We start from the raw sequence: 26,640 nt of genomic DNA on the forward strand, positions 1-26,640 counted from the left end.
CCCTGTCCTCCTCCTCATGGACCAGATCACCACCACCCTCCCCACCACCACGGACCACGCTGTCCCCCTCCTCCAGGACACCCTCCTCATCACTGTCATCACTATCACAGATATCATCACAACAAGACAAGCATATCAGGAAAGTATTTTCCATGCCACATAACAGGAACTGTCTATCGCATACCAGTTCTCAATCAGCAGGATTCTCTCACACCTCCCACTGCAAACTTTCCTGAGCTATCCCAATGCAACCTTTACTTCTCCAGCACTGGTGAAGGTATTCTCTTCACTGGCTCAAGACTAAAGGAGGCAGCAGAAGCTCCAGGCTTTCCAGATCACCCTACACAATCAAAATCATGCCCCGGAAAACCCAAACTTGACCTTCCAAAAATTTTGTCTTTATTTCCACATAGCTTTGTAAAAGAAAATTCTCCTCTGTGACCTCAGAGAAAGATGTTCCTGGTTCAAGAGTTTCAGGGGCAATCACAGTCCTACAATTAAGGAAAACAGCACATGGAGAAGGGGGAAAAGCATTCCATTTCTAGGGAGGAGAATCACTGAAAAAAATCATTAAGAATTTCAACCTGCTTCTTCATCCTGGCTATCTCAGGCTCCACTGTAACTGAAAGGCTCAAAACTCTTAGTCCCTCAGGTAATGTGAATGGGTAAAAATCTCCCCAGAAAACAATGCTCCTTCAGTTCTAACAAAAAGGAAAATTCCCTAATGGTGAAAATTGCCATCTAAAATCTTTCATTTTTTCATCATTCATAATTATAACATACTTCTCCAAGGAATCTGACCTAGAGGAAATTTGACTGCTTTCCATAAAAAGTAATCCATGACACTACATTCATGCTTCATACAGATTTAAAGAAAATAAAAACATGCAAGCATTTTTTTCTTGACACAGTTGCCTGTTTTGTCTTTTGTTTTCTTTACTACACGTAATTAGCTATTAGATAGTGAACTAGAAATTATATTAAACTATTAAGCTATTTAGGTATTAAACATCCATGAGGCAAACCCTTGCATAAATTGACTAATGGTGTTTGGGTTACCACTGTTATCTAGAAGAGGTCTGAAAACAGTTAATGATTTGCAGTCTCACTGCAGGGTGGCCTGCACAGGTGCTTCCATTGCTACAGCTGCTGGTGGTGATACACAGAAATATTGCAGTCAAGGACAGCTCTTCTCAAATAGTTCATAATTGCTCTCAGGGGAAGAGAAAAGCAGATGCATGTAATAACTCTTTCATATAAATGTTTTCTTTATTGCTGAACCTTCCTCACTGGAGGAGGAGCAGGAAAAAAGAACAGTGGTGCTGCTTCATACTCCAGGCTCCATCAAGGTTGAGTCCATTCAGACTGTCCAGGGGACAACAAGCTGTTTCAGAACTGCTATGTCATAAGCAAGAACATGGATTAATCTCAAAAAAAATTAGTAAATTGGTCCTCCAAATAGCTTTTTAATGGGATAAAGTGAAATACAATGCAAAGGCTACATTGAAGAAAAAGAAACAAAATGAGGACTCAGTGTGACTGAGTGAGGGTTGAGTAATTTTTAAAAGTCTGTTATCATGTATGAACAGACTTATTTCTGGTGTAGTTTATTCACAGTCTCTAAAGTGCATTTTCTTTAATCAAAACTTGTAGCAAGCCCTGGGTGAGTGCCAGGCACTCACTAAAGCTGCTCTGTCACTGCCCTCCTCAGCCAGACAGGGGAGAGAAAATACAGCAGAAGGGTCGTGGGTCAAGGTAAGGACAGAGAGAGATCACTCACCAAATACTGTCACAGGTAAAATAGACTGGACTTGGGGAAATTGGTTTAATTTATTACTAATCAAACCAGAGTAAGAGAATGAGAAATAAAGTCAAATCTTTAAAACACCTTCTCCACCCCTTCCTTCTTCCCAAGGTTAAATTTACTCCTGATTTTCTCTACCTTCTCCCCCAGTTGGTGCAGGGGGGATAGGAATGGGAGTTGCAGTCAGCTCATCACATGTTGCTTCTGCCCCTCCTTTTTCCTCAGAAGGACTCCTTACACAGTCCCCTTGCTCCAGCCTGGGATCCCTCTCGTTGGAGGCAGTCCTTCATGAACTGCCCCAGTGTAGGTCCCTTCCATGATGTGCAATCCTTTAGGAACAAACTGCTCCAGCATGGGTGCCCTGCAGGGTCCCAAGTCCTGCCAGCAAACCTGCTCCAGTACAGGCTTCCACAGGCTCATAGCCTACACTGGGCACCCACCTGCTCTGGTGTGGGGTCCTTCACGAGCTGCAGGTGGATCCCTGCTCCACCACTAATCTCCAGGGCTGTAGGGGGACAGCTGCCTCACCATGGTCTGCTCCATAGGCTGCAGGAAAATCTCTGCTCTGCACCCATAGCACCTTCTCCCACACCTTCTTCACGGCCCACTGGGTTCTGCATAGCTGTTTTTCTCACATATTCTCACTCTTCTCTTTCCTGTTCTTTCCCAGTTGGTTTTTTTTTTCCCCTTCTCCACTATGTTATCCCAGAAGCACTACCACCAGCACTGATGGGCTCAGTCTTGGCCAGAACTGGATCCACCTTGGAGCTGACTGGCCTTGGCTCTGTCAGACATGGAGAAGCTTCTAGCAGCTTCTCATGGAAGCCACTCCAGTAATCCCCTGCTATCAAAACCTTGCCACACAAACCCAATACAGCAAGACACAGATGGAACACAGGAGCCAAGGCAATCCCAAGGTGTTTACAGATCCAAAGCAAAGCTATTTGGTGCCAAACATGGGAAACAAGCACCAGATGCTCTCATCCAGGTCTAATCCTGGCTTGGCCAGACTCAGGCAACAGTATTTAATCCTTTGTTCTTGGGTGTCACATACCTGTAATGATAAAAAAGCACTATGATCACTGACTAATCCATAGTCCAGGCAGTCTCCACATGGCAGCAGAGATGGACTTTCCAACAGGACTGTGAAGAACAAGGTTTATCAAGTGTTCTTGAAGGGTTACATGACATTCAACCACATGCATCTGTCCAAAGACTTTTTCCAAAGGCGTTCTGAGTACTGTAGTTCTCAGAACTGTTGCAGCCTGAACACTAAACAGATCTATAAAATTTACAAGGTTGTTGTCCAAAACTTCATTGTCACTGTGACCTTCTCGGGTGTTTTATTTAAGCCTTGTAAAATTCATTCTCAGTAGCGGTTTAGGTGGTAAAAAGTCAGAAAGCTACACACACTTCCTTCTCTTTTGCTTTGCCTAAACTGGTCCCCAGCTGCAGCCATTTATCTTGTTATCGTGATGGCAGGTGGATAACCTTAGTGTCCTTCTGGTGAACAAACAAAGTTTGTTTAGATGAACTCAGAAGTTTATTTGCAGTATAAACAGGGTATGATGAGAACCAACCAACCCCAGCAACCCACTCATTCTGTTTACTTAGCTATTGCTCCTGAAAAACAGAAGAGGTGACTAAAATCCTGTCAGGCACTCCTTTCCCATTTGGTTTTTAAAGACCCTTCTAATTCAGGGGGCTTTTTTATCCAATTATGAAGGCCTTCACTGTACTAGTGCTCTGCTGTAGTTTTTTCTCTAGCAGAGCCACCCCTCTTGCATTTGAGTTTTCGGACTGTGATGACCCTGATGTCTTTAAAGCTGTTGATGCAGCACTGAAGAAATACAATGAAGACAGAGCAACCGGTAACCAATTTGCTCTATACGTGGTGATGGAAGCCAAGAGAACTGTAAGTAGACTTTGCAAAAAGAAAAATGTTGGAATTGTTTATGAACTCGGAATCAGCTTATCTCCATCTCATTTTTAAGGGGGCAAGCATGATAGCACAGTGTCTTCCAAAAATGTTTTAAAAAATCAAAGTGACTTGCACAGTAAGATACTTGTTCCCATGACAAGCAGGGATGTATATTATGTTTTTATCAGCACAACTCTGTGTGCTGGTGAATTGCTTACTAATGCAAGGAGTAAAGACTAGAAAATTCTATCACCAACACAGTTTGTCTTACTAGTCTCTGTTCTCTTTTTTCTTTGTTGGGAATTCTACCCCTTTCCATCATCTGTAAGGTTTTCAGACCAATAGCAAAACCACACTTATTAAAAAACATGGATGTAATCTTGACTTGGGAAGAGCTGGTGCCACACATGAAAAAGAATCACCTGATAAAGTTTGGCAGTACTCTGGATTGTTTGTGAATATTATTTGATTGACACCAATCCTAAGTCACAGATCTATCTAAAAGCACTAGGTGGTCTTTTAGTCGAACATGGTGAGAGCTAAAATTACAGAAAAAAAAAAAAAAAGAATGTAACATGATCCTTTGCCTGGAGTCCTTCTGTATAGCCTTAATCTAACAAAAGAGTATTTACCTCGGAGAGGCATACAAAGATGGTATTACCATAATAATGACAAGCATTACTTCATTTGCAAATAACATTAGCATGTTTTTCTACTGGATTGGATTTTCAGATGTAAACCACAAGAAATCCAGAGTGTCAGAGAGAATATTTTGCACTCCAAAATCACAAGACACTTTTACCCAGATAGAAATTGACGTCGGAAAGGAGCCATGCATTGCTAAACACTTACAGCAAACTACCCACATCTCCTGGCACCTGCCCTCTCGTGCTTCTGTTTACACACTGGGGAGATTTTAGCATGTGGAGACAAAAAAAGTTAGAAAGCCCTTTATACAATTAATATTAAATAAATGAATAGTCTCATTGTTCTCACTGAACTGCATACATTCTTAGCAACAGCCAAATGCAAACATCTCTATATCTGTAATAACACCTTCCTTTTGCTGGTGTTCCCAAAGGACAGATAGGAGTTTCAGAATTTTATCTTCAACAATGTTCTATTTTTAAGAATACATATTTATTGCAATTATTATTCATCTTTCCTTCTCTAGATATTCATCTTTCCGTTTCTTAAAAGATATGAAGTGGAAATCAATTATTACTTTGAATCATTGATTTGATTATGATGTTAAGTAAAAAACAGAGAAAAGGAATCTGCAATTGAAATTTCCTCATATTTGAGATTCTTTTTCTAAAAAGAGTATAGATTTTACTCCTCGCTAGTCTCACAATGTTGAATGCATTAATTAAATAGCTGGTTATTACAAATTCATGTACATTCATTATTGATAGGGTAATAAAACATAAAAGCTGACTAGTGAAAGACTAAACCTGCCCCAGTTAAAGGCATAGATGCTCATAACAGGAATGAAATAAGCTAATAGCAAATAATACAGAAACAATGTCTTTTCTTATTTTGTTTGCTCACTGAGCTGATTTATTGCAGATTTAGAACACTGTAAGAGAGAACAGAATTTGGCTCTTTTTAAGTCCCAGATAGTATAATCTGATGTAATTCCATAAAAGTCAATTTCTACCTGCTGAGGATTAAGTCTACTATATTTTTAGAGCCCCTTTTATCCTGTTTTACCACCATTATATCAGGTACCTCTACACTTCTTCGTACCTGTAGCAATACACAACAGGAATTGAGACATGGCAGAATATAATTCTGTGTCAACATCAGTGTAAATCCAGTACATGTCAACCACATCAGCTCAGCCTCATTTTTTTGGTATCACTAAGGCAGAAATTATCATTTAATTCTCCCAGCAGAGACAGAGAACAATAATTGGCTATTTTAGAATAACCAGTGCTAAACTACAGCAGCTGCCTTGTTTGTGTTTGAAAAGTCACATTGTCAGAGCATTTTTAGTGGTTGTAAAAGGTTAGTAATTTCTGACTTTATATATTCTCTAAAGGATGAATCACAAACCTTACAGTGTTGTCACTGTCACCTGTAGGCACAGGCCCACTACCTGGTTTATGGCGAAGAGAAGATGCCCACTTACTGATTTACCAACTTCTGAAACACTTCCACTTGCCGGCCCAAACTTTGCTTAATACTTTTTATTTCATCTTATGGGATTCCCAAGGCTGCCCTGCCCTGCACCCCAGCCTTCAATGCCTGTAGAAAACTGCAGGCACCGCCCAAGGCTGTCTCCACATCCCTGCTCACCCCTTCCTGTGCAGGCTGGGCAGCTGAAGTTCCCTGGTACCACCGAGCAGAGGCTGTCTGGGCACTGCCAGGCTGCCTGGGGGCTGCTGGCTGCTGGTTCTGGGCTGCCAGGGGAGCTGTGCAGAAGGAAAGTGGACAGATCTGGGAGGAGGCCAAGAGTGAGAGCAAAGGAGTCAGACACGAGCACAGTCCAAGCTGGTAATTTATGCTAACTATCCAAGCAGCCACCCAAAATGGTTTTTTTGGAGTACATTTGAATCAGAGTATAAAACCTAACCCCTTCTTTTTGGTTCTAAACCCCTTGGAACTACAAGTTAAAATGAAGGTAGTTGAGCATATTGTATTTATTACACCAACATATTGTTATTGTAGGTAAGGGCTAAGTAATATAATTAGATAAGTTAATATTTGAACTACCAAGATCTGAGAAACCAGCAGTGAGTGGGAAACCATACTATAAAATTTAAGGTAACCAATGAATAGTATTTACTTTTTTGAAACCCTTATCTTTTCACTTGATTTATTACTATGCAAATGATGACATGTATATTGTTTTAATCCAGGCAGGTCCTGACCCACAGTTCTATGTGAAATACAGAATACTCGAAAGCACTTGTGCCACTGAGGAAAACAAACACTGGCAACACTGTCATTACAAAGTATCTGTAGAGGCTGTAAGTATCTGTCCTCTTTACAAGTTCTCTGTGCAGAAACATCAGCATAATGACCAGGACTGCAATTGCTTGGGGAAAAATACAGTAGAAGAATTAACTTTTTTAGCTGTGTTGCTTTTGAGAGCTTATATGACTACAGTACAGTGCAGAAATGTTTATGACTCCAAAGTTAACCATTATAATCCTGACTTTTCCATTACAATCCTGAATATATGCAGAGAGGAACATTTCAGTGCTTCAATATGAAGGTTCACAATAAACCCACCATAAGATATGTGGACTGAGAGAGTCTAAGGACTGTAAAACTTTGTATTAATTATGTATAATGGAAACTTGCACAACCAAATACTGACATGGAAGCCACTATAGCAGATAATTTGGCAGAGGGCTTTCAGCAGTGCCAAGCATGTCTGGCTCATGCTACCAGAGAGCACCCAGGAGAAGTACAATGGGGCCATGTGCTGCAGGGGCACTACACACTTCTGGGGGATGGCACTGCTATTTCTGACAGTGCACAGGAAGGGATGATGGTGACAGTATAATTTGAATCTATGTAAAATGCCGTGGTCATCGCTGCATATCTTGAACTAGCAGAGAGGAAAACGGATAAATACATATTCATGTATTCATTTCCATTATTCTGACTGTAAATTCTTTAGTTAACCAGTACACATCATACAAATACAAAGCAATTGTTCAAGTTATGTGCTCAGTTTGTCCCCTACTTTCCTCACAATCAACAAAACGGATCCTTTTTTACTAACAAAACAGCAACTTAGACATTACTACAAATATACACACGAACCTCTTCCCCAAACTCAGTATGCAACTGTCAGCTGTGTTCAATAGCTAAAGCACTGTATTTTTCTTTAGCAAGTTTCAGACAATTGTTGCCATATGTTTTTGCAGAAAACAGGAGAATGCACAGCTCGAGTTCATATGAATGATGCTGATAAAACAACTAATGTTTCACAAGACTGCAGAATTTTCTCAGGTATGTAACCATTTGCGACAGCATTCAACAAATACATTGACAAATAAGAATGGAATAAATATGATACTGAGACTTTCAGGTAATTTTAAAGGTAGAGGGTCCTTATCATTCTAGTCAGACATTTATAAATAATCTTTTGTAAGCAACTACATGCTAAAGATAAAATTTCACTTCATTATTATGCACATATAGACTAAGTCAGTGAAGCACAGGCAGTTTCTGCCCAGGGTAATAAAAACCAGCACATGTGTGTGTAGTAAGTTTCTTCAAGCACTACAATTATACCAAGTTAAAATTAGTTTGCTTAAGACCGAAAGCATACCAATAACTTAAGAGACTAGATACAACTTGTCACACTTCAACATTCTGTCCTTACTTACTTAAGCATAAAATTTTCCCAGGAATTACTAGAAAAAATTTTGTATGACAAAATTCCACCTTAATTTTCTCCAAACAAAAAATGACTGAATTATTTCTGTTAAAGTTTACCAAAACAAGTATTTACCCCAAATGAGAAAAGAAAAAAATTTCATTTACAAAATAAAAATCTCACAGTGATATAATTATGTAAGAGACTGATCTTTTAGACCTTAACAATAAGCAGTACTACATTTTTCACCTGTAAGACATTCATATATGACTATTATATTCACATAGTAATTTCCCTTATTAAAAAGAGATCACATTGTTTTAAAGCTTTGCAACCCAGATCTCTATGCCTGGTGTTCTGAAAGACATACCCAAGCTCGCTTTAAAATATTAATCTAACTACTAACTACAGAAATATTCACCCAAATTTCTGAGATGTGTGGCAGCTGGTATTTGTTTTTTGTTCCTAGCTATCTTGTTTAAAGCTGAAATTGCTTTACCTACAGCCAGTGTCGTTCTAGGAACTGCAGTACACAAACTCCATGCACTGAACAAATGCTGCATTCTTAAGGCAATGGTGACACCTAGTTGCCAGCAAAAGTTGTGTGACTCCCACAGAGAATGCACAGGAAATTTGGATTTGAATCTTTGCTTAGAAAGCAAAAAAATCCCATACATAAATTAAATGAATCAGGTATTCAGCCTAAAGAATTCACCTCTTCTTACCGAGTTATAGCAACTCTGAAAAAAGAACACACATTTGTTCAGCATAGTCCTTATGAAAGTGCTGAGACGACAGTTGGTCTAGAAGTGGGTGTGCTGTTGGTTCATTATCGCCTTTGTGACTACTTACTGAAAACGTGGTCACACTTTTCTGTAAGGTATCTATTTGTCATTACTGAGTCAAAACAAGTGATGCTAAAAATACGAAGGGGCAGACTTTGTTCACACCTGACAGGTGAGGGATTTCCCCAGTGTATTGGTACCCCACTGTTCAGCCTCTTTGGTGGAATAATTTGATCTAAGTGACCCTGGACTGATTTCCTGGCTGGTGCAAACTGGCATAACTCCATTTAAGCCAGTTTATGCCAGCTGAAGGTCAGGAACACAAATTTTATTTCAACTCCACCGGGACCACATATTGTCCCACTTCCATTCTCAAGCTCACTGACTCATGAAATTAATTTATGTACTGAACTATAAAATTAATTTATGAAAATCCAATCCATGACTACTAGAAAGGAAGGAGAGTTAATAGGATTAGTAGTAGGAAACAGGAGTTTGAGCATCCCTGTCAAGCTTGTCTATCCACAGCCAGTCCAGCTGGTTGAGCCTGAAGCTAGCACCAAGTGGTAACTGGCAGCCACAGTGACTGGCAGGGACAGCAGAATAGTACAACCACAGTCCCTGGGGTACTCAGAGCCACAGCAGCTCACATGGGTGAGCCAAAACACTCCTGCTGAAGTCCCCACTCTGAAATGTGGTGAGGACAGCAAGCAGCTGCATACTGTGGGTAAGCTTTGAAGAATCTGAAAGCCATCCCTGTAGTTGTAGCCTCCACTGGCTCTTCCCTGGCAGAATGAGTACGGTACCTTCCTTAATGGCGTCAAAAAGACACACAAGGTTTTTCTGAGATTCAGTAATTGATGGAACGGGGTTCACTGCCAAAATCATGCCTGGACCTTAAGGTCATGGATGGCCCCTGCCACCACAACCAGAGCATGTTCCTAAATACAAGAATGTAGGTCTTGAAACTGGAAAACAGGGTTTGCTCATTACGCCAGTTAAAAGCAGGAAAGGTTCTTGCTCACTCCTAGATAGGAAAAATGAAAACCTAAGGCTGTTTTGCATGAAGCCCTATGTTTTTTGGTTTGTTTCTTTTCCAGATGTGTCAAAGATAAAACTTACTGAGGCTCCATGTCTTGGATGCTTTCATCATATATCAAGTGATGGTTCAGAAGTGTCAGAAATTCTGAAACAAGCCATTCAGAAGTTTAACAAGGGCAGTGATGAACCTGCCCTTTTTAAGCTTGTGGAAATAAAAGAAGCTAAGAGACAGGTTTGTACATGATTTTTCTCTAAATTTTACCAAAATAACCCAACCCAAAGCAGGTACCTTGTTGGTTTGTGTATGTTTCTGATATTAAGGTGGCTTATATTTAATAATAAAGCATACAAAATGCATATAGAGTGTAGACTCTATAAATAATCATCTTCACTTATTAGGAATCATTAACAGTTCCCTACTGGATTTTCAGAGATCTTAACTGATAGTATACATATTTTTTTTCCTTATCTGCAGTTGTATCTAACCAGTACTTAGCACCAGTTTATTTGCATTCAGTGCTGGCACATGCATCCATCCTGTGTCATCTCAGATGCTCCTGGGTACTTCATGTGGCCTTGCCCTGAGGCTCCAGCAGGAGCAGATCCCTCCTAGGGGCTGTGAGCCAAAGCTGCCAGCCTGCACAGATGTCTCACATACTCCCCAGCCTCTCAAACACCAGCAGGCACCTCTGTTTTTGCAGGCAATAAGGCCCATTTGTCAGCAGCTGCTATGTGCTATAGGACAGGTCAACCTCACATAGGAAAAACGAGTAAGAAAACAAAAAAAAAATAACATACCACCTGCTACAAGATTTCTGCTCACGGGAATATGTGCTTTGCAAGAAATGACTACTCAGGTTGCAGAAATTCTGTGTCATCTGGTATTCCATGCAAGAATTCCTTTCCTGTGAAAGGCTCTCCTATGGACTGGTGTAACATTGCTAGAAAGTAAAGTTTCTTATTTGGTTTTTAACTAGTGTACAACCCAACAGCAAACACAGACCCTTTTTTTTTTGAACCTGTATGTATTTAGGTAGCCAAAAAGCATCTTCTGGTCTCATGTCTGGTCTCATGTCACGAGTTTTGACTCATGATTTACATCAGACTGTCCTCTTCATATTTACTGATGACACGATCCTCTTTGCTGAAAGAGAAACTTGCACAACATTTAAGCCGCATGACAAAATGTTGTGACAGACTGCAATCCAGCAGCTGGAAAGAGAACCATCATGTCACCTCTGGCAAATAGAGAAAAGTCAGAGCCCTCCAATTGATCTGGGATAGAAGGTTCCTATATTGGATTATTTCTCCTTTTTAATCCAGTGTTACCTGGCCCAACACTATGATACGGAGAGATTTCATGGGTGAGAAGCAGTAGCCATAGTGAGGAAAATGGAACAGCTTCCTAGAGAGAAAATTTTAAAAAGGGTTATGAACCTGGACAAAACAGTGTGTGTGGGAAGGTAAAGCCCAGGATAGACATAATTATGGGTAGATGATAAATGAAGAACACTCAACAAAAAATTATGCCAGCAATATAAAGTTACATTATTCAGATACTGCTTTACTGTGTCCTGTGCTCAGGAATGCAGGACCTGCCAGGCTGTATTACTGTAGTCATCTATCTAGACCAGCTTCCTGTCACAGGGAGTAATAAGTAACAGATCTTTGGAGAAAAGTGCAAGAAACCCAGCAGTAGGAGGCTGCAGGCTTGCCAGAAGTGGACACCAAATAGAAAGTGCACTTCTAACAAAAGCAGGACTTAGTTTACATTTTGTACTGCAAGGACGAGATTTTTTTTGCTGTCCATGAACACTCTATGGCTTAATGACTGCAAAGTGATTTGATAGATGGAAGGCACTACATGAGCAGTTTTGCTTTCTTTGCTAATCTCATGTAATAGCTTAACTTTCAAGTTTATATTTTTTTACATAATGTAGAACCTAAATATCTCTTCCAGGTGGTAGCTGGATGGAATTACATAATAAAATACGAAATTGAGGAGACTAATTGCTCCAAAGACCAATTTCCAGATTTAACTGCAGAATGCAAAATCACTTCTAGAGGTGTAAGTAATCTTCAAAATCTGTTTATCAAGAAAATATCACATTAACAAATAATCATTAAGATCTGACTCAAGAAAATACTTATAGCCTTTCTCCACTTTGTGAACAAAGTTTAAATCCAGTCTTATAAATAACCGTCTATTTATGCAATTAGGACATCCATGTCTTCTTCTGAATCAGTGACTAAGAGGACAACTGAAAAGTTTACAGATTACTCTAAAGAATCTAACCAGTCTCACCCAAATAATAAATCCCTTGAGAAGTTTCTATCCAGATATTCAAGGAGTTACTCATGTGCAACCCAAGAAGTGATAACTAAAATTAGCACAATTTCCAGTCTAAGACATATTTTCTAAGAAAAGTAAATAGCTGAATTATTACTTAACCTCTACCACAGACCAAATAACAGAGCTTCAAAAGAAATTTATTAACAAATATACCTAATCCAGCTAAACAGTGCTGCAAACCCAGGTACTCCCTCAGCTTCTCTGACCTGGAACTGAAGCAGTTGCACCAAAAATAGAAGCTTCCTCTCTCAACTGACCTCCCTGAACCAGGTCATGTGGGGATCAGAAAAACAATTTTGCAAACCCAAGGCAGAGCACAGGAATGCAGAGTCACTTTGAACAGTGGTGGTAAATGAGAGGGGACAGACTGGCATCTGTTTTAGCTGCTGAGGAAATGCACCAGTGAGTGTTACATTCAAGAGCCTCTCCTGTTCAAAAATTACTCCTTGTACATCTCAAGAACGTTTCAGAAGTATTGATCAAAAAAGGGAATAACGACAACACTGGTAAATAACAAAAGCATGAGAGTTCGACTAGCTGAAGCAATTCCCTCCATTACCCATGTGCCCTTAAACCTTAAGCAAGTTATTTAATCTGCTTGAGTCTGAGTTTCCCCAGCTGTCACTGAGAGGTGATGACTTCTGTCACCTCACCTACTGCAGGAGCACTGCCTCACTCACATACTGCTTTGGTCACACAGGGCTTCTGGAATTAGATTTTTAGCACTTATCCCCTGAACTTGCTAATAGATCATTGACAGATACTATTAGAATACCATATTCCAAGAATATTCCATACCTTGGAATGACCAAATTCCAAGCAAGTTTTCTTGTACCTTTATTTAGCTCTGTACTATTAATTTTTAAACGGGAGGACCAGAATTGCACCCTGTATTCAACACATGTATGAGCCGAGCTATACTGGGACATTATATCAGTCCCTTTAAGCTGGATAATAAGCCTTGACATTATTCTTCATTAGCTTTTCTAAAATACTACTAATTAGATTTTTTATAATTACATCTTCAAGTAACTGTCATAGCTAAGATCTTGATCCTGAATTTTAAGTCTTCCTTTTTATTCAACAGTTAAAGGTTTCTTTAGTCTTTGATAAAGGATTTCACCAAAACCTTTTTGAAAATCTCTGTATATCAAGAGGTCTCTTTACCCACCTTTGTTGATGCTTTGAAGAACTTTGACAAATCAGCAAAATATGACTTCTGTTTACCACAAAACCTCAGTCTCTCCTGGGTGTATTCATTGCCCCTAGTTCTTTCCTTATTACCATTTTTAATCACTGGAATGGTGGAATTGGTTTTAGGCTCTGTAACCTTTGAAAAAACTCCTCAGGATCAATATCTGCTGTCTTCCAGCTTTAAGATATCAATGCAATTTTAAGCAAGTTATCTACCACAGGTCCTTTAGAAAACCTGAGAAAATACAAGAAACACATTAACGTTTGATTTGATAATTGTGTAATTTTCTTTTTGGTCTTCACAGTTTGAGACAGAAATTCCATGGAGTTCTCCATAAAATATTATTCTGGCTTGTAAACATCCTCATTTTTTTTTCTGTAATGAACACATAAAAATAGTTCATTTGGTTTCTCTTTCAGGGTGTTATTTTCTCTGAGTGATCCTTTAGAACCCTGATTATTTATTGCCTCTGCAGACTGTCTGTCAGACTTCTGGCTACCAGAGGAAGGCAGGAAGGAGAGCAGGAAGGAAGGAAGGAATTATTAGAAGCATGCTTGACTTATACTGTTAGTGGGAAGGTATTAGGATGTGAGTTTGTTCATTATTTCTAAATAACAAGGAGCTTTTTTGCATTTTTTACTCCAGCGTGTAGCTAAATGTGAGGCCAAAGCATTTCAGAATCTTCAGGCAGAGATCGTGGATAGCGTCAGTGACTGCAAACTTCCAGGTATGCCTTAGGCACTATTGATTTTGAAAGTTCCACAGTTTTCAATGTCTCTTATTGTTAGGTATTGTTACTTTATCCTCCAGCCTATCTGGACACAGATACTACTCCATGTAGGAAGTGCTGCATTCTTACCCATTCAGACTAGGTTTTCTTCAACAGAAAAATTCATTGCCAATTACATGCACCTCTCATTTCACTCAAATCAGGTCTTTCCATATGTGTAGCTGTTCCCTCTCCATATTTCCTGGCTACTCACAACTGGTCCACATAATTCTTGTTTCTGTGAGAAAACTGTTGTTAAGCGTCTCATGTGGCAGTAGATGCTGATGTTCTTTTACACAACCGAGATATGATATTGCTGATCATATAAAACTCAGATATATTTTGGTTTCATTTCATAGACCCAAATATGAAGAGTTCCAGAAAGCAGGGCTTCGTAACTGTCTTTATCTACATTGAATCTTTTGTTTCTTAGATCTGAAACCTGTTGGTCTCTTTCAGTTGAAGAAACAGTGGTTGCTGCCATTTGCGCAGGTTGTCCAAGGACTATCCCAAACGACAGTCCAGAACTGAAGGAACTACTGAAGGTTTCTATGGAGAAGTATAATTTGGAGAGCAATGATGATTTCTACTATAAAGTTGGAGAAATACAATCAGCGACAGTTCAGGTTGGGATATATCCCAGATGAGGGACAGACATGACATTATTATTGGCCTGAGCTGAATGTTAGCTAAAGTTTGTATTTAGATTTGAAATAATGTATTTGTCTAAGTGCTGATACATGTGGCAACTGAAACATCCATGCAATGTTTCATGTAAAATCTAATCCATATTGGCTTGCATTGAAAAATTATTCAAAAATTTCCCATCTCTTGAATTTTTATTTTTTTCTTAAAACAAAATGATTTTAAAAGGATGTGAAGAAGGTTGGCTCAGGGTATTTGATTTCTGTGTATCTACCCTACTTTTTACCTTTGTAAAATACCTTAGACTTTTAAATTATAAAATTTTTATTAGACAGGACTACTCCCTTGATCCACCACAACAATACTCTCCCTGTTATTTTAGGCAGTGTCCACCCTACAGCTGTTGTATGGTCCAAGAAATGAGGCTTCTTAATTTCCCTTAGAAATCTGCTGGTTTACATACTGATTGCGCTGCTAATAATACTCTAGCTAGATTCAGAAAAGGACATCTGTGCTTAACTAAAGACATACTCATAAATTGAGTAAGACATACAAGCTCATAAATTGAGCTTGAATAAGGACAAGGAGTCAGGAGGATAATATTGGTCAGCATTTGCATAAACCTACTTTACTGTCCCTGATGCCTTTTCCTGGTCTTAAAATCAAGAGTCAAACATGGTTAGAAGGGAAAAATGGATTTTACCTTGGTATTTATTTTAAGGATCCTTAGGTACACTATGTCCAGGTCAAATGCACCGAAATGCACATCACAATGCCCCTCCCAAAAGATCTGGTATAACATTGTAGGTCTTACTAATTAGCATATCTATCCAAAATTCCCCAATGAGAGGCTTGAATGAGTCCCCCCCTCCCCAAGGAACCTTCCCCTGGATGGTTCTATCTTAGTTTACAGAATGTGTTCTGGAGAGGACCTTGGGGTCTGGGGCACACTAACCCCTACCTACAAAGCTTCTAAAATGTTTAGCCTCCTAGCTGAACAAACAAGTCCAAGAATGTAGGCAAAAAACACTAAGAATACAGAAATTGTAAAAAGGTATAACAGGGGTATAAAAGAAAAGGCAAAAAATCATCATGGCATCATCCCAACACATCAAAACAGAAGTTTAGCATAGAATCGAAAATTTGACAGTGGAGTAGTTCAGAAAATACTTGGTCACAACTACTCCTGAGCATGAGGTGTCACTGGAGAAGGCACTAAAAGCACACCAGAATTTTTCCAAATAGCTTATATTATCTTACTGATAATATCTGTGCCATTTCTTGGTTCAAACTTCTTTCTGACTCCCTATCATGACTGATATTAGCATGCATACACCTTTAAAATAGATTTCAGGGAAACAGAATTTCATGGCTTGCCTGATGTCCCTGAAGAAAGATACATTATTTCAAGCTCTGTGAAAAATACTAAGAGAACTCAAAGCAGGCACATTCTTGAACCCATGCAGTTTCTCTCTTTAATGCGTTTGGCAAATAGGTTCATTTTTAACTGAGCCTGTTCATCACACACTTTGTTTTACTCACATTCCACTTTTCTGACATCATATTTGGCTCTCTACAGTGCTATCACTAATGATTTCATCTGTTACTCATGAAATTACTACAGACATTTAATAATTGTGGGCCCAATATTATTCTGACCTTTTCTGTTTTCTTCAGCTTCAATGCTAGAATTTTTGAGAACAGAAACTGGAATAAATAAGTTACTTGATTAGAAGCAGATAAGTTTACTGCCAAATATTTTAATATTGTTCTTAACATACGTTGGCCCAGTGGTTAGGACTTGTAGAATATAAGCAGTGTAGAAAATCATCTTTCCTGTGAACCCTTTTCATTAAAATGCTTTGAGCACAGAAAACTTTCTTGCTAATTTTTCAGGTGGTTGCAGGAAAAAAGTATCAAGTCAAATTTACAGTCTGGAAGACAAACTGCTCTAAGAGTGAGTTTGAAAAACTTAATGAGGACTGTACAGCCACATACAACAGTGTAAGTAATGATAATGTTGCCAACTGTAATGTTTCTAAAGGACAAATTCATTTGCATCAGAAACTGTAAAGGCTTAAGTAAAATCACATCCTGGATTCTGTTACCACTTTCAGTAAACTTTTGTTTCAAGAAGGGCAGCCTTCACTGCTTGTAACCCAAGTTAAGAAACGCTGAAACTTAAACTGAATCACTCCAGCTGCAGGATCAGTGTTCACTGCAAAACCAAAGGAACTTTCTTTTGATAATAATCAATCAAAGAAAGGAGAGGAGGAGGCTGCTGCCAAATGAAATAGCTGCAATCCTCCTGACTCTGTGGACTTGCAGCTAAGGAAAACATGAGACTGGAGTGTTACTTGTGTGCAAAGGAATGACATTTCTGGCGTGCGTGCCATGCTGTTGATAGTGGGAAAATGTGTTCTGGACACTGGAAAGGAATGCTGAGAGGGCCAGAAACCATCGGCAAGAGAGTTGTTTGGGGAAAGAGCTTTTATCTCCCATCTCTTTTCCCACCGTATGAACAGTGCTTATCTGTGAGATTTTAAAATTTGTTAGTGTAGCAGGCACTAAAAAGAAAAAAAATAAGCCTTTATTTCAATTTCCCAATTTTTAGTGGGAGAAATACCATCAACAAAAAATATTTCTTAGGAATATCATGAAGATTAAGCAGTTAGTGCTCCAAAAGTGATGGAGATGAAAAATCCAATTTTCAAGATCCAATCTGAAATCCAAAGTTGAATTAAAGTGTTCACACAGGCATACTATAACCTTGAAAAGCTAAACCATGATGTGCCCCAGTGCAGAAGTATTCATCGCTAATACAGATTTCATATATATTTGGTTAAAGTTCCAAGGATTTTAAAGTATTGTTTTAAAAAAGTTTCTTTTTCAGGCCCAAGTCTCTTCCTTTGTGTCTGAAGCTTTGTTGCCTTAATGTGCTGGTTTTTGTTTTGTCAACAGGCATCACTGTCATGTAAAGCACAAATTCACGTGATCCCATGGCAGGATAAAATCTACCCCCAGGTGAACTGCTCTGAAAAACATCAAGCGGTAAGATTCTTCTTCATTACCCATCCTCTTAAACTGAGCATAGGACAAAGGCAGTCAATAAATTCTTAATCCAAATTATCCCATATTTTATACCAAAAAATAAAGGAACACAGTTCTTTTAACAGCCTCGTTAATGTCACACTCTTCTCTCTCACCCTCTAACTTCAACAACCTGTTACATCAAAGCAGTGTCACCACAAGGTGAGACAATGGCCAACAAGGTGATCACACAAACAAAGGCACCAGGACAGGGAGAAGTTCTGCCGATTGGCTGCTTCCTCTGCATTGTCAGTTGAGTTGTGAAGTATCAAGCCCCATCAACTCCCTCAAATTACTACTCACACTAGGTTTAAAAGTTGAAATAAAAATGTATTTGCCAATATAATAATTATAGCACACAGATTTCCAAAGCATCCACGAACCTTTCTGTATTAGTCAACTGGCAGCTGCCACAGCTGTCAGTCTCTGCAGAACGATCTTCCAATTTCTTCCTACTCAGCTCCACAATGAATGAGTCCTGAATGAGAGTCAGTTTGAAAATCTCAAAATGGAATACAAATATTTTTATTATCAGACATTTTTGATGATTGCAGAGTTTTTAATAAATGCAGATATTCCAGTGCGACGCTGAATAAAGACAGATTAACCTGCCCTCATAAGTAATAACTTCACTGTGCTCAGCATATTCATTTGTTATGTATGAACTAATGTCTCTCCTCTTTATTTTCACTACAATATTTTATCCATATCAACTTTCAAATTTAGCTTCAACCCAAATAACTCTGATTTGCAGCTAGATAATGATCAGAGACTTTGGTGGAGAGAAATGAAACTTGTGTTGGACTGTGACTGTACACCGTGTATTCAGCCTTTCTCTTCCAGTTGAACACTGATGAGGGAGTAGAGCTGACCTAATAACAACAGCATGTTTGATATTATCAGCTTTAACCTCTGTGTGTTATTTCCAGGCAGTATTCTGAAATGCATATGTCAAATCTAGAAGTAAAAAATTGAATAGTTACATTTCATATAACAAAATGACACAGATCTTCTGTATATTCTGCCATTAATGCTACTCAGAGATGTGTTAACCTTCAGCATAAATTGGTTCTATACATGAGAGTGTAACACTCTAACAAGTGCTGGGACATTTATTCCTAGAATCCAACTGTATTGTTCATAAACTAAAACCAGTACATGTGTTTTGCTCTCTGTAGTATCATTCCTCCCTTACACTGACAAAATTTCAGCGATACAGAATTTTTTCCTTTATACATATAGCTGCTAAAATACTCCAGAGTTATTTGGGAAGATGTTTATGTTCGTATGCTTACCACAGAAGAGCTAATTATTTAGTTTAGATTTTAGTTTAAAAATCTGCTAAATGATTCATGTACTGCAATGAGACAGCTTCTGAATTTCCCAAATCTGAAGCAATTGTTCTTTTTCATGTAACAAACGTGGCTATTATTGTAATGTTTTTTAGGTGTTCTTTGCAAGAAGGCCTCCTGGATTCACACCTTTCCGGAGCGCTGTGATGCTAAGCCAGCCAAATGCAGCTTCACATGCTGATAAAAATGAAGGAGAAAGTCAAAGCCCTAGCACAGGAAAGAGGAAAGACGATGGACAGGAACCAGAAGGCGAAGGTGAACCTGAGCATAAACACAGGCACAAACACAGGCATAAGCACAGGCATGGAGTTAAAAAGGATCATGAGAATGACAAAAGGCATAGGCATGAAATTGGTTGTGGGCACAGAAGTGGCCATGGGTGTGGGCATAAAAAACACAGTAAAAAGAATAAACATAAACATCCAAACCCCAAATCTTCTGAGGAGTCAAATGAAAGGGGTTTTAATCAAAATGAAACCCTCCCAACAGCCAGTGCTGAAATAGCACTGGAGCTGGTTAACACAGGGATTGCAAGGAAGGAAACCAGTAGACCTGCAGAGCCACTAACTCTTCCTGATACTTCTTTATTTCATGGATTGCCAGATCGCCCAGAATCTCCTCACCCCAGATGTCCTGGAAAACCATGGAAACAACTTGTGGGCTTTCTAGCCCCTCCTAGCTTTCCCAGAGAATTCACAAATGAGGATCTCTTGCCTTCTGCAGCAGAAAACAGCAATCCAGCTACAGAAAACATCGAAGAAGACTTTGATCTCACAGATGCTTTACCATAATTCAAACATTGTAGGATCCTTTTCAGAAATGTTACATAGAAAATAAGAAGAATACTGCCTTTTGAAATGTATAAAACACGAAGAGGCAAAAGATCATATTCTGTTAACTGAAATACCCAAGTAGGTCACCAGCACTTCTGGGGACCTAAGACCATATGGCAATACTGTGTATTTGCATATATTTGCAAATATGTAAATCAGTGTAACTCATCTGCCTCAATTTTCTATAACCACAAACTGAATCACTGCATCAAATCTTACTGTATTATATTTAAAACAATGGCAGAAAGAATGTTGCAGATTACATGAAGAATCTCAACCAAGTATGGGTAAAACAGAAGACAATATAGAACAAGGGAGCCTCTCTTAGACATGTGAAATAATTTTTCTCTAATTTACTCGAGTGGATCATTTAAAGAACAAAATAAAACAAAGGAACCTTTTCACCTGGTAATTTTTTTGAACAAATCAATCTTGCCACCAGTCTATCACTAGCAGTTGTTCTGTTGGATGGAATAACAGGGATAGCTGAGAGAATCCTAAATAAAGCAGTTTTATTATTCCCTATAAATATTAACTACTCAGAGAAGCACATTGATTGACAGCTTTTCATTCAGCAGAAGTGCACAAATACTACAGATCAGATGACAAAATTACAAACACCTGAGACACCTAAAATTTGTGTGCCTTCTTCCATTATATATGCATAATTTTGAGACTGGACTGATTTTTCTATTCTGGGTATCTTCCAAAGGTTGAGGTTTTGGTATGATGCATTAGCTAAAAAGCACCAAATATTTCTTGCAAAATAAAATATGTTTTCCCGCCGTATGGATGCGATGACTTATTCAGCTGAAAAAAAAACCCCCACAGAGCAATAAAAAAATAAATACTTTAATGCCAGATCAGTTCACCAGTTTGAAATGCTACTCAGTCTTGTAAAGGGTTATTGACAGGGTGAGGTCCTACAAATGGCAACACTTCACTGATTTTGCTGTAAAAGGTCACGTCACTTGAAACCCCAGTGGAAGTGCCCTCCACTGCAGCTGCAATTCTCTGAAGCTGCTCATCCCAACTGCTAGGATTGCTGCGGCATCAAGACTATTCAACAGCTCGGAATGGGTCCTTCTTTTGTATGCTGTGCATCTACAGCCATCACCTCCCTGGTGAGGAGGAACTAGACAGGGGAAGTCTACTTAGAGAATGCAAAAGAAATAGGAACAGGATCAGGAGCTCTTGGCATAACAGGCATAGGGTGATCTCCGAAGAGAAGATAGCTACCAAGAAAGGTCAGAAGACACAGAAGTGGAAAGAACAAAGGCATGGTGGCATGATACAGTTGGGGTGAGAAAAGAAAACAGCAAATTAGTGGCAAAAATTGAAACAGAGTGAATGGGATGGGGAAGTGGGTGATGTTACCATGGTCAAGGAGCTATAAAAGACAGGAACTCAAAAAGGGGGGAAGAACAAAAATAAAAAGAAAGAGAGGAGTCTCTCTAATTGTGGCAGGACAGTCTCTAACACACCACAGAAGAGAACTCACACTGTCCGAATCTAAGCATTCCCTGACAGTGTGGGCACACCTCCCCTTTTCAATGCCTGGTTCCTTTCTTTCTAATTTCATTAGAAGAGTCCTTAAGATGTATTGAAAAAGTCATGAAATCTAAAATTAGAAACAGTCCCTGTGAGTATAAATTCAGCATGGTTGTGTGCATCTGAATTTTTTTTTTTTACAGTGTAATTGGCTGCCATATAGGGATGGATGGATGGAGGCAGACAGACAGACAGATATCTGTCATGAGTGGTGATGTCAGAACCATTATATTTCCTTTCTTCCTGAAAAAAATCATTCAGAAGTCATACAACTTAGCTGGAGCCCCATTTTAAAGAAAGATAAAATAATAAGAACCCCTGGATTAATCACTAATCAAATCCAGCCTTTTAAAATTAATTCCTTTCTTTGCAGCATAATATGCAAAGGCTATCTTCTTGTTTTGACAAGAACTGAACTTAAAAGCTACGCAAATGAAATCCTTGAGAGTTATCTTTAGTTCTCTGCTTCTTTTCTTCTGAATATTTGATTTTGTATGATTTGATTTGGTATGATTTTGGCTGTAACTGGAAACTCTTCGTGTATAGTGAATTATTAACAGGAGTATAAGCTCAAAACGGTTTTTCTTTAAATTACAGTAGCAATTTAAGTAATTAATGTAAAACTACAATAAAGAAATAAAGATGCAAATATAAGAAAAACAAAGTTTTCTTCCCATTTACAGTCTCCCTGACCTGAATGAAAAGCCAGTCACTCTTGATACATTCTCCACACAGAGCACAAATACACAACCATGAGTAGAGAGGCACAGGACTGAGGACTGGTCGTTTACCACGTGCTGTAGTGAGGACGTGAGGTTTCATTAATGTTTAATACAAAGATGATAATTTCAATTTGCTTATATAATTTACAAAAGTAATTACTTTTAAAAAAATCATTCTGGAATAAAAATCAGTGTTCCATGTCTAAAAATTTTGAAACAGAGTATTTGGATATTTTTAGAAAGGAGCATTTCCATTTCTCATTGACATGTTCTCACAGAAAGTTTCAATTATCACAAAAGAGCACTTTCGGATGGAAGAATCTGCCGAGAGAAGGCTCCTGACCAGGCCTGTTCCAGCTCTGCTGCTGAAGAGCTCTGCAAAACTCCCAGCTTCTCCTCCTGCCGGAATCGCTGGAGCGCTTTGTCCAGGAGCGCTTAAGGAGTACTTTCCTCCTTGGCCAGCAGATGGCACATTTTTTGTCACAGGGTTTATCATCGCCAAATTTCGTCAGGTTTGTCATTGCCAGGAACGGTTTAGTAGGCTTAACATTCAGCGTTTCTTCTGGGTGAGTAACACTGTAGCTAAAAACACCCCATCTGTGCAATCTGTTTTAAATATTAAGCTCTAGCAATAGAGCTTCGACGTTTGCCAGTTACTTACTGTAAGCAAAGTATATAAATAACCCTCTAAATGTAATTTCATGAATAAAAAAATAAGAGCTACTCCTGCACAAGAAAAATTGCATTCTTACTGATACAGATAATTAGAACTAGGAGTCTGGGGTATGAAAATATGTCTGAATTAAACCTCTGTTTTACTCATACTGCTGACATCTAGAGCCACATGATGGCCATTCTGCAGCTGTCTGAATTTAATGTGCTCCCTCCCTTGTTCATTCCATCTGTGACAATGGGACAAAATATATATATTTTAACTTACCATATGAAAAATTCCTCAGCTTTACTATGGATGGACTATTGGATTTTTGCCATAATTCAGACATGACCTTTTCATCACACTCAGGCATTCCAATCATCCTCTAGTGCTATGTTCACACAGTGCAAGCCACGGGAGAGAGCTGTGCAAACACCTGACATCAGAACATGTGGAGCATTAATGATGAACATTGCTATTTGATAGGATGTAAGAACCCACTTCTTTCCTTGTTTTCTCAGGTCTCTAAGCCAGCAAGATAATTGCTCCCAATTTAGGAATAACAGCTCTGAGGATAAATGAGTCTAAGTGGCTACAGAATTAGAAATGACATTACTACATGGCCATTGTCATGTAGACAGAGCTGTACCAAATCCAGTGTACTAGTTCCTCAAATATTCTTAAAAAATAACAATGGGGACAGATATTTTCAACTCTGTAACCAGCTACTCACCCACAACTCCTAATCCTGCTGTGTTTACAAGACCACATTAGTATAATGCAGCTTCCACAGTTTTAATTAAGCTTTATGTGCAAGTTCATTTGGTAAAATGTAATTAATAACACAATGTTTCTACTGCATTCTAAAATAAGAGAAGGGTGTGTTAAGAAGAAAAGAGTGAAGGTTTTTCTAGGTGGGTAAAGCATCTTGCTACAACTGAACACTCATAGTACTGCAGCTCCTGCAATCTGCTGCCCAGTGAAAATCCAACCATAACCTTCAAAGGAGTAACTCCTACCAGTATGGAGTAACAGGGATTAGAAACCTCACAGTGATTCTTATCTCTTCTGCCATGCCTACTGATCGTGTTGATCTGTGGGTTGAAGATCAGGCATTTAAATACTTACCTTACTCAAACTGAGCCACAGAGAATCAGAATTCCCTGCAGATTCCAGAGTCATGCCAAAGGACTATATTTGTTTTAAAAATGAAAAGACAAAACATATTTATGAGAGGTACTGCATGAATTTGGTGCATGCCTCTCCACCTTCCACTGGATGCATTTATCACAGGAGCCAAGAGACCACTTGGCTTGAAACAAAAGAAATACTATAGTGTGAGTGAGAAACAAAGGGAACAAAGCAAATCAGACTAAGGCAGAGAATGAACAAGGATGTATTTTTAACTCAAACTTAGATTAGCATAAGAAAACTCAAACAATTGGGGTAGACAAGAATTGAGGATTATTGATTTCAAGTTTGGGAACATAATGCTCATCAACAGAACACCAACAGGAGCTATCACATGTTTAAAAAAAGACTTTGACCTACGTGCCCAAAACACTATAGTTCAGTGCCTTGAAAAATCCACCAGACACATGTAAAGGAACATTGTTTTATTTCATTCTAACCCTTAAGTATGTCAGCAGAAGTTAATTTCTTGCCATTTAATCCAATAGAAAAAAAAGGCTAATGCCATAAAACATCATGAAGAAGTAAATCTACATCATGAAGAAGTAAATCTACTATAACTGAATTCTCTTCCTTTTATGTGCCAGTTGTTCAACTAGCTGTATACTGACTAAAAGAGTAGTAATGCTCACAAAATTAATAAAAACAAAGGGATATAAAGGGACGTAGCTCAGGCTCTGCAAAAGAAAAAAAATCAGTTCCAGAAGGAATCCAGAATTCAGACTGACTATTTAAGCAGTCTTGTGACTGCTAAACAAAAATCTCCTGTTTGAGTGCAGAAGCCTGATTTTAAATTTTGCTGAGAAGTATGTGCTCCCATTAACCTTAAATAGCATTTCAAAAATCAGGCCTTGGAGCATTTCAAAAATCAGGCCTTGGAGCACTCAGCCCAAGTGTAGAAAGCTGATATTACTTGGAGTGGTTGAGATGAAGATTGAGCAATGCAACACCTCGAAGAGGTAATTATGGGCAGCATTAGCCATTAAAGCAGCTTTTATATTTTACAGTGTTTGGGGAATTGGTGCAAGTCCTGGCATTACCCACAGCAGCACTAGTGGCTTAACAGCTTTTTATCCTGGCCCAAATACAAAGATTAGAGTGTTCTGGGCAATGTTTGCCATACTTCCTTATTCTCTTGGTCACTCCCACAATATAAACCAGGTGGAAGAAGCAGGCAAACCAAGCATAAACTACAAGATCACCTCTTTCTTCAGAGTTTGGTACAAATGTGTGGACAGATTAGTAGATTTACAAACAACTCCACTGCCTTGTTCAGCTACATTAAGTTGTTTTTCTATCATAAGGCAACCAAGACACCTCTGAAACTTTGACTCAAGTTGATCTGCTGGTTGTAGCTGTCAGTTTGGCAAAGGAACAGCATCAATATGAAGGTTATAATGTGAGTGCACTCCACTCAAGACATTTCTGTATCAGCACTACTGTAGCTCTGCTCTTTTTCACTGTAAATACATGCTAGCCACCATCAATCCATCAACTGGAACCAAAAAATATTTATACTATTTGGAAATTTATGAGAATAGCTTGTCATTTAGCAACATTGTGCTTCTGGACACCCGTTTTTGCCAATGAAGAACTATTAAATCAATCTTAGACTGCAACACTAACCTTCCACTAAATATTTATATAAGGCAACTAAATTTTTGTCTGGATAGGGCCCATCCATTCTTTCTTTAGCAGTTATTCTACAAAGAGGTATTTATTATACAGTCATACCTGTTTGAATAATCACCTCTGAAGAACCCACTTGCTCAGGATGTTATGAACCCCGAGTGCACTAGGGACCAAAGTAAATCAAAAGAATGGGTCTGAAGACTGAAGAAGAACTTTCCTTAGCTTACGAGTTTGACAAAATTAGTCTGAATCACAAAATGAGTCTGGCTAGTAAAAATACACTTGAACATCCAATTCCACATGACAAACCTTGGAAATGGAAACTTATGTATTCATGATTGATATATCTCGCCCAGTGCCATTCATGACTGGGAAATGCATGAGCTAAACTCTATACAAAGAATAACAATTTCACAGTGAGAGATGGTAATACTAAAAATAAAAATCTGAATCTCTAACACTTACAGCCTGAATTACTGAATCTCAACCATAGTACCAGGCTGCTACAGAAAAAAAATTCACTCTGACCCAAACTGCAAACAGACTCCAGGAGAACAGTCGAACACTATTTGATAAATGGTGATAAAGTGCAAAACAAGGAATTGTGAGAAAGGGGTGATCTATCCAAGCACACTCAATAACACAGCAAACAGATGGCTAAGCAATACCAACACAGGAGTTATCAACATAGCTAAGACAGTATTATCACTGCCTCCACAGTTTGTTTGATTCTCCTCAAGGCCCCACCGTGCAAACATGGCA

At 38.8% G+C, this 26,640-nt stretch overlaps 2 protein-coding genes across 2 annotated transcripts in view; both read left to right on the top strand.

The window, feature by feature from the left end:
• HRG (histidine rich glycoprotein) overlaps positions 1-906 on the top strand; it is a 9,137-nt gene extending 8,231 nt beyond the window's left edge. Inside the window, 2 exon segments of the mRNA XM_042042343.1 lie at position 1; positions 3-906. The exon segment at position 1 is cut by the window's left edge and continues 325 nt beyond it. Coding sequence (XP_041898277.1) covers position 1; positions 3-441 — 440 coding nt within the window. The 3' untranslated portion in view covers positions 442-906.
• Positions 907-3,425: 2,519 nt separating this feature from the next.
• Positions 3,426-20,528, top strand: KNG1 (kininogen 1). Its single transcript, XM_042042344.1, has 11 exons — positions 3,426-3,719; positions 6,590-6,700; positions 7,610-7,694; positions 9,950-10,122; positions 11,851-11,958; positions 14,084-14,165; positions 14,667-14,833; positions 16,749-16,856; positions 17,814-17,903; positions 19,390-19,549; positions 19,898-20,528. The coding sequence occupies exons 1-11, from the start codon at positions 3,525-3,527 to the stop codon at positions 20,083-20,085; spliced, it is 1,467 nt and encodes a 488-aa protein (XP_041898278.1). The 5' UTR covers positions 3,426-3,524; the 3' UTR covers positions 20,086-20,528.
• Positions 20,529-26,640: the final 6,112 nt, after the last annotated feature.

Source organism: Corvus kubaryi, unplaced genomic scaffold (genome assembly GCF_017639235.1).
Source record: "Corvus kubaryi isolate FWS band 111438036 unplaced genomic scaffold, C.kubaryi_AGA036_p1.0 37397, whole genome shotgun sequence".
Classification (NCBI taxonomy): domain Eukaryota; kingdom Metazoa; phylum Chordata; class Aves; order Passeriformes; family Corvidae; genus Corvus; species Corvus kubaryi.

Excerpts from the sequence above, each read along its gene's own strand:
- KNG1 (XM_042042344.1), top strand. The coding sequence starts at position 3,525 with ATGAAGGCCTTCACTGTACTAGTGCTCTGCTGTAGTTTTTTCTCTAGC. Across the intron at positions 10,123-11,850 it reads TAAAAGAAGCTAAGAGACAG|GTGGTAGCTGGATGGAATTA; the intron begins GTTTGTACATGA and ends TATCTCTTCCAG. Across the intron at positions 17,904-19,389 it reads GCTCTGAAAAACATCAAGCG|GTGTTCTTTGCAAGAAGGCC; the intron begins GTAAGATTCTTC and ends AATGTTTTTTAG.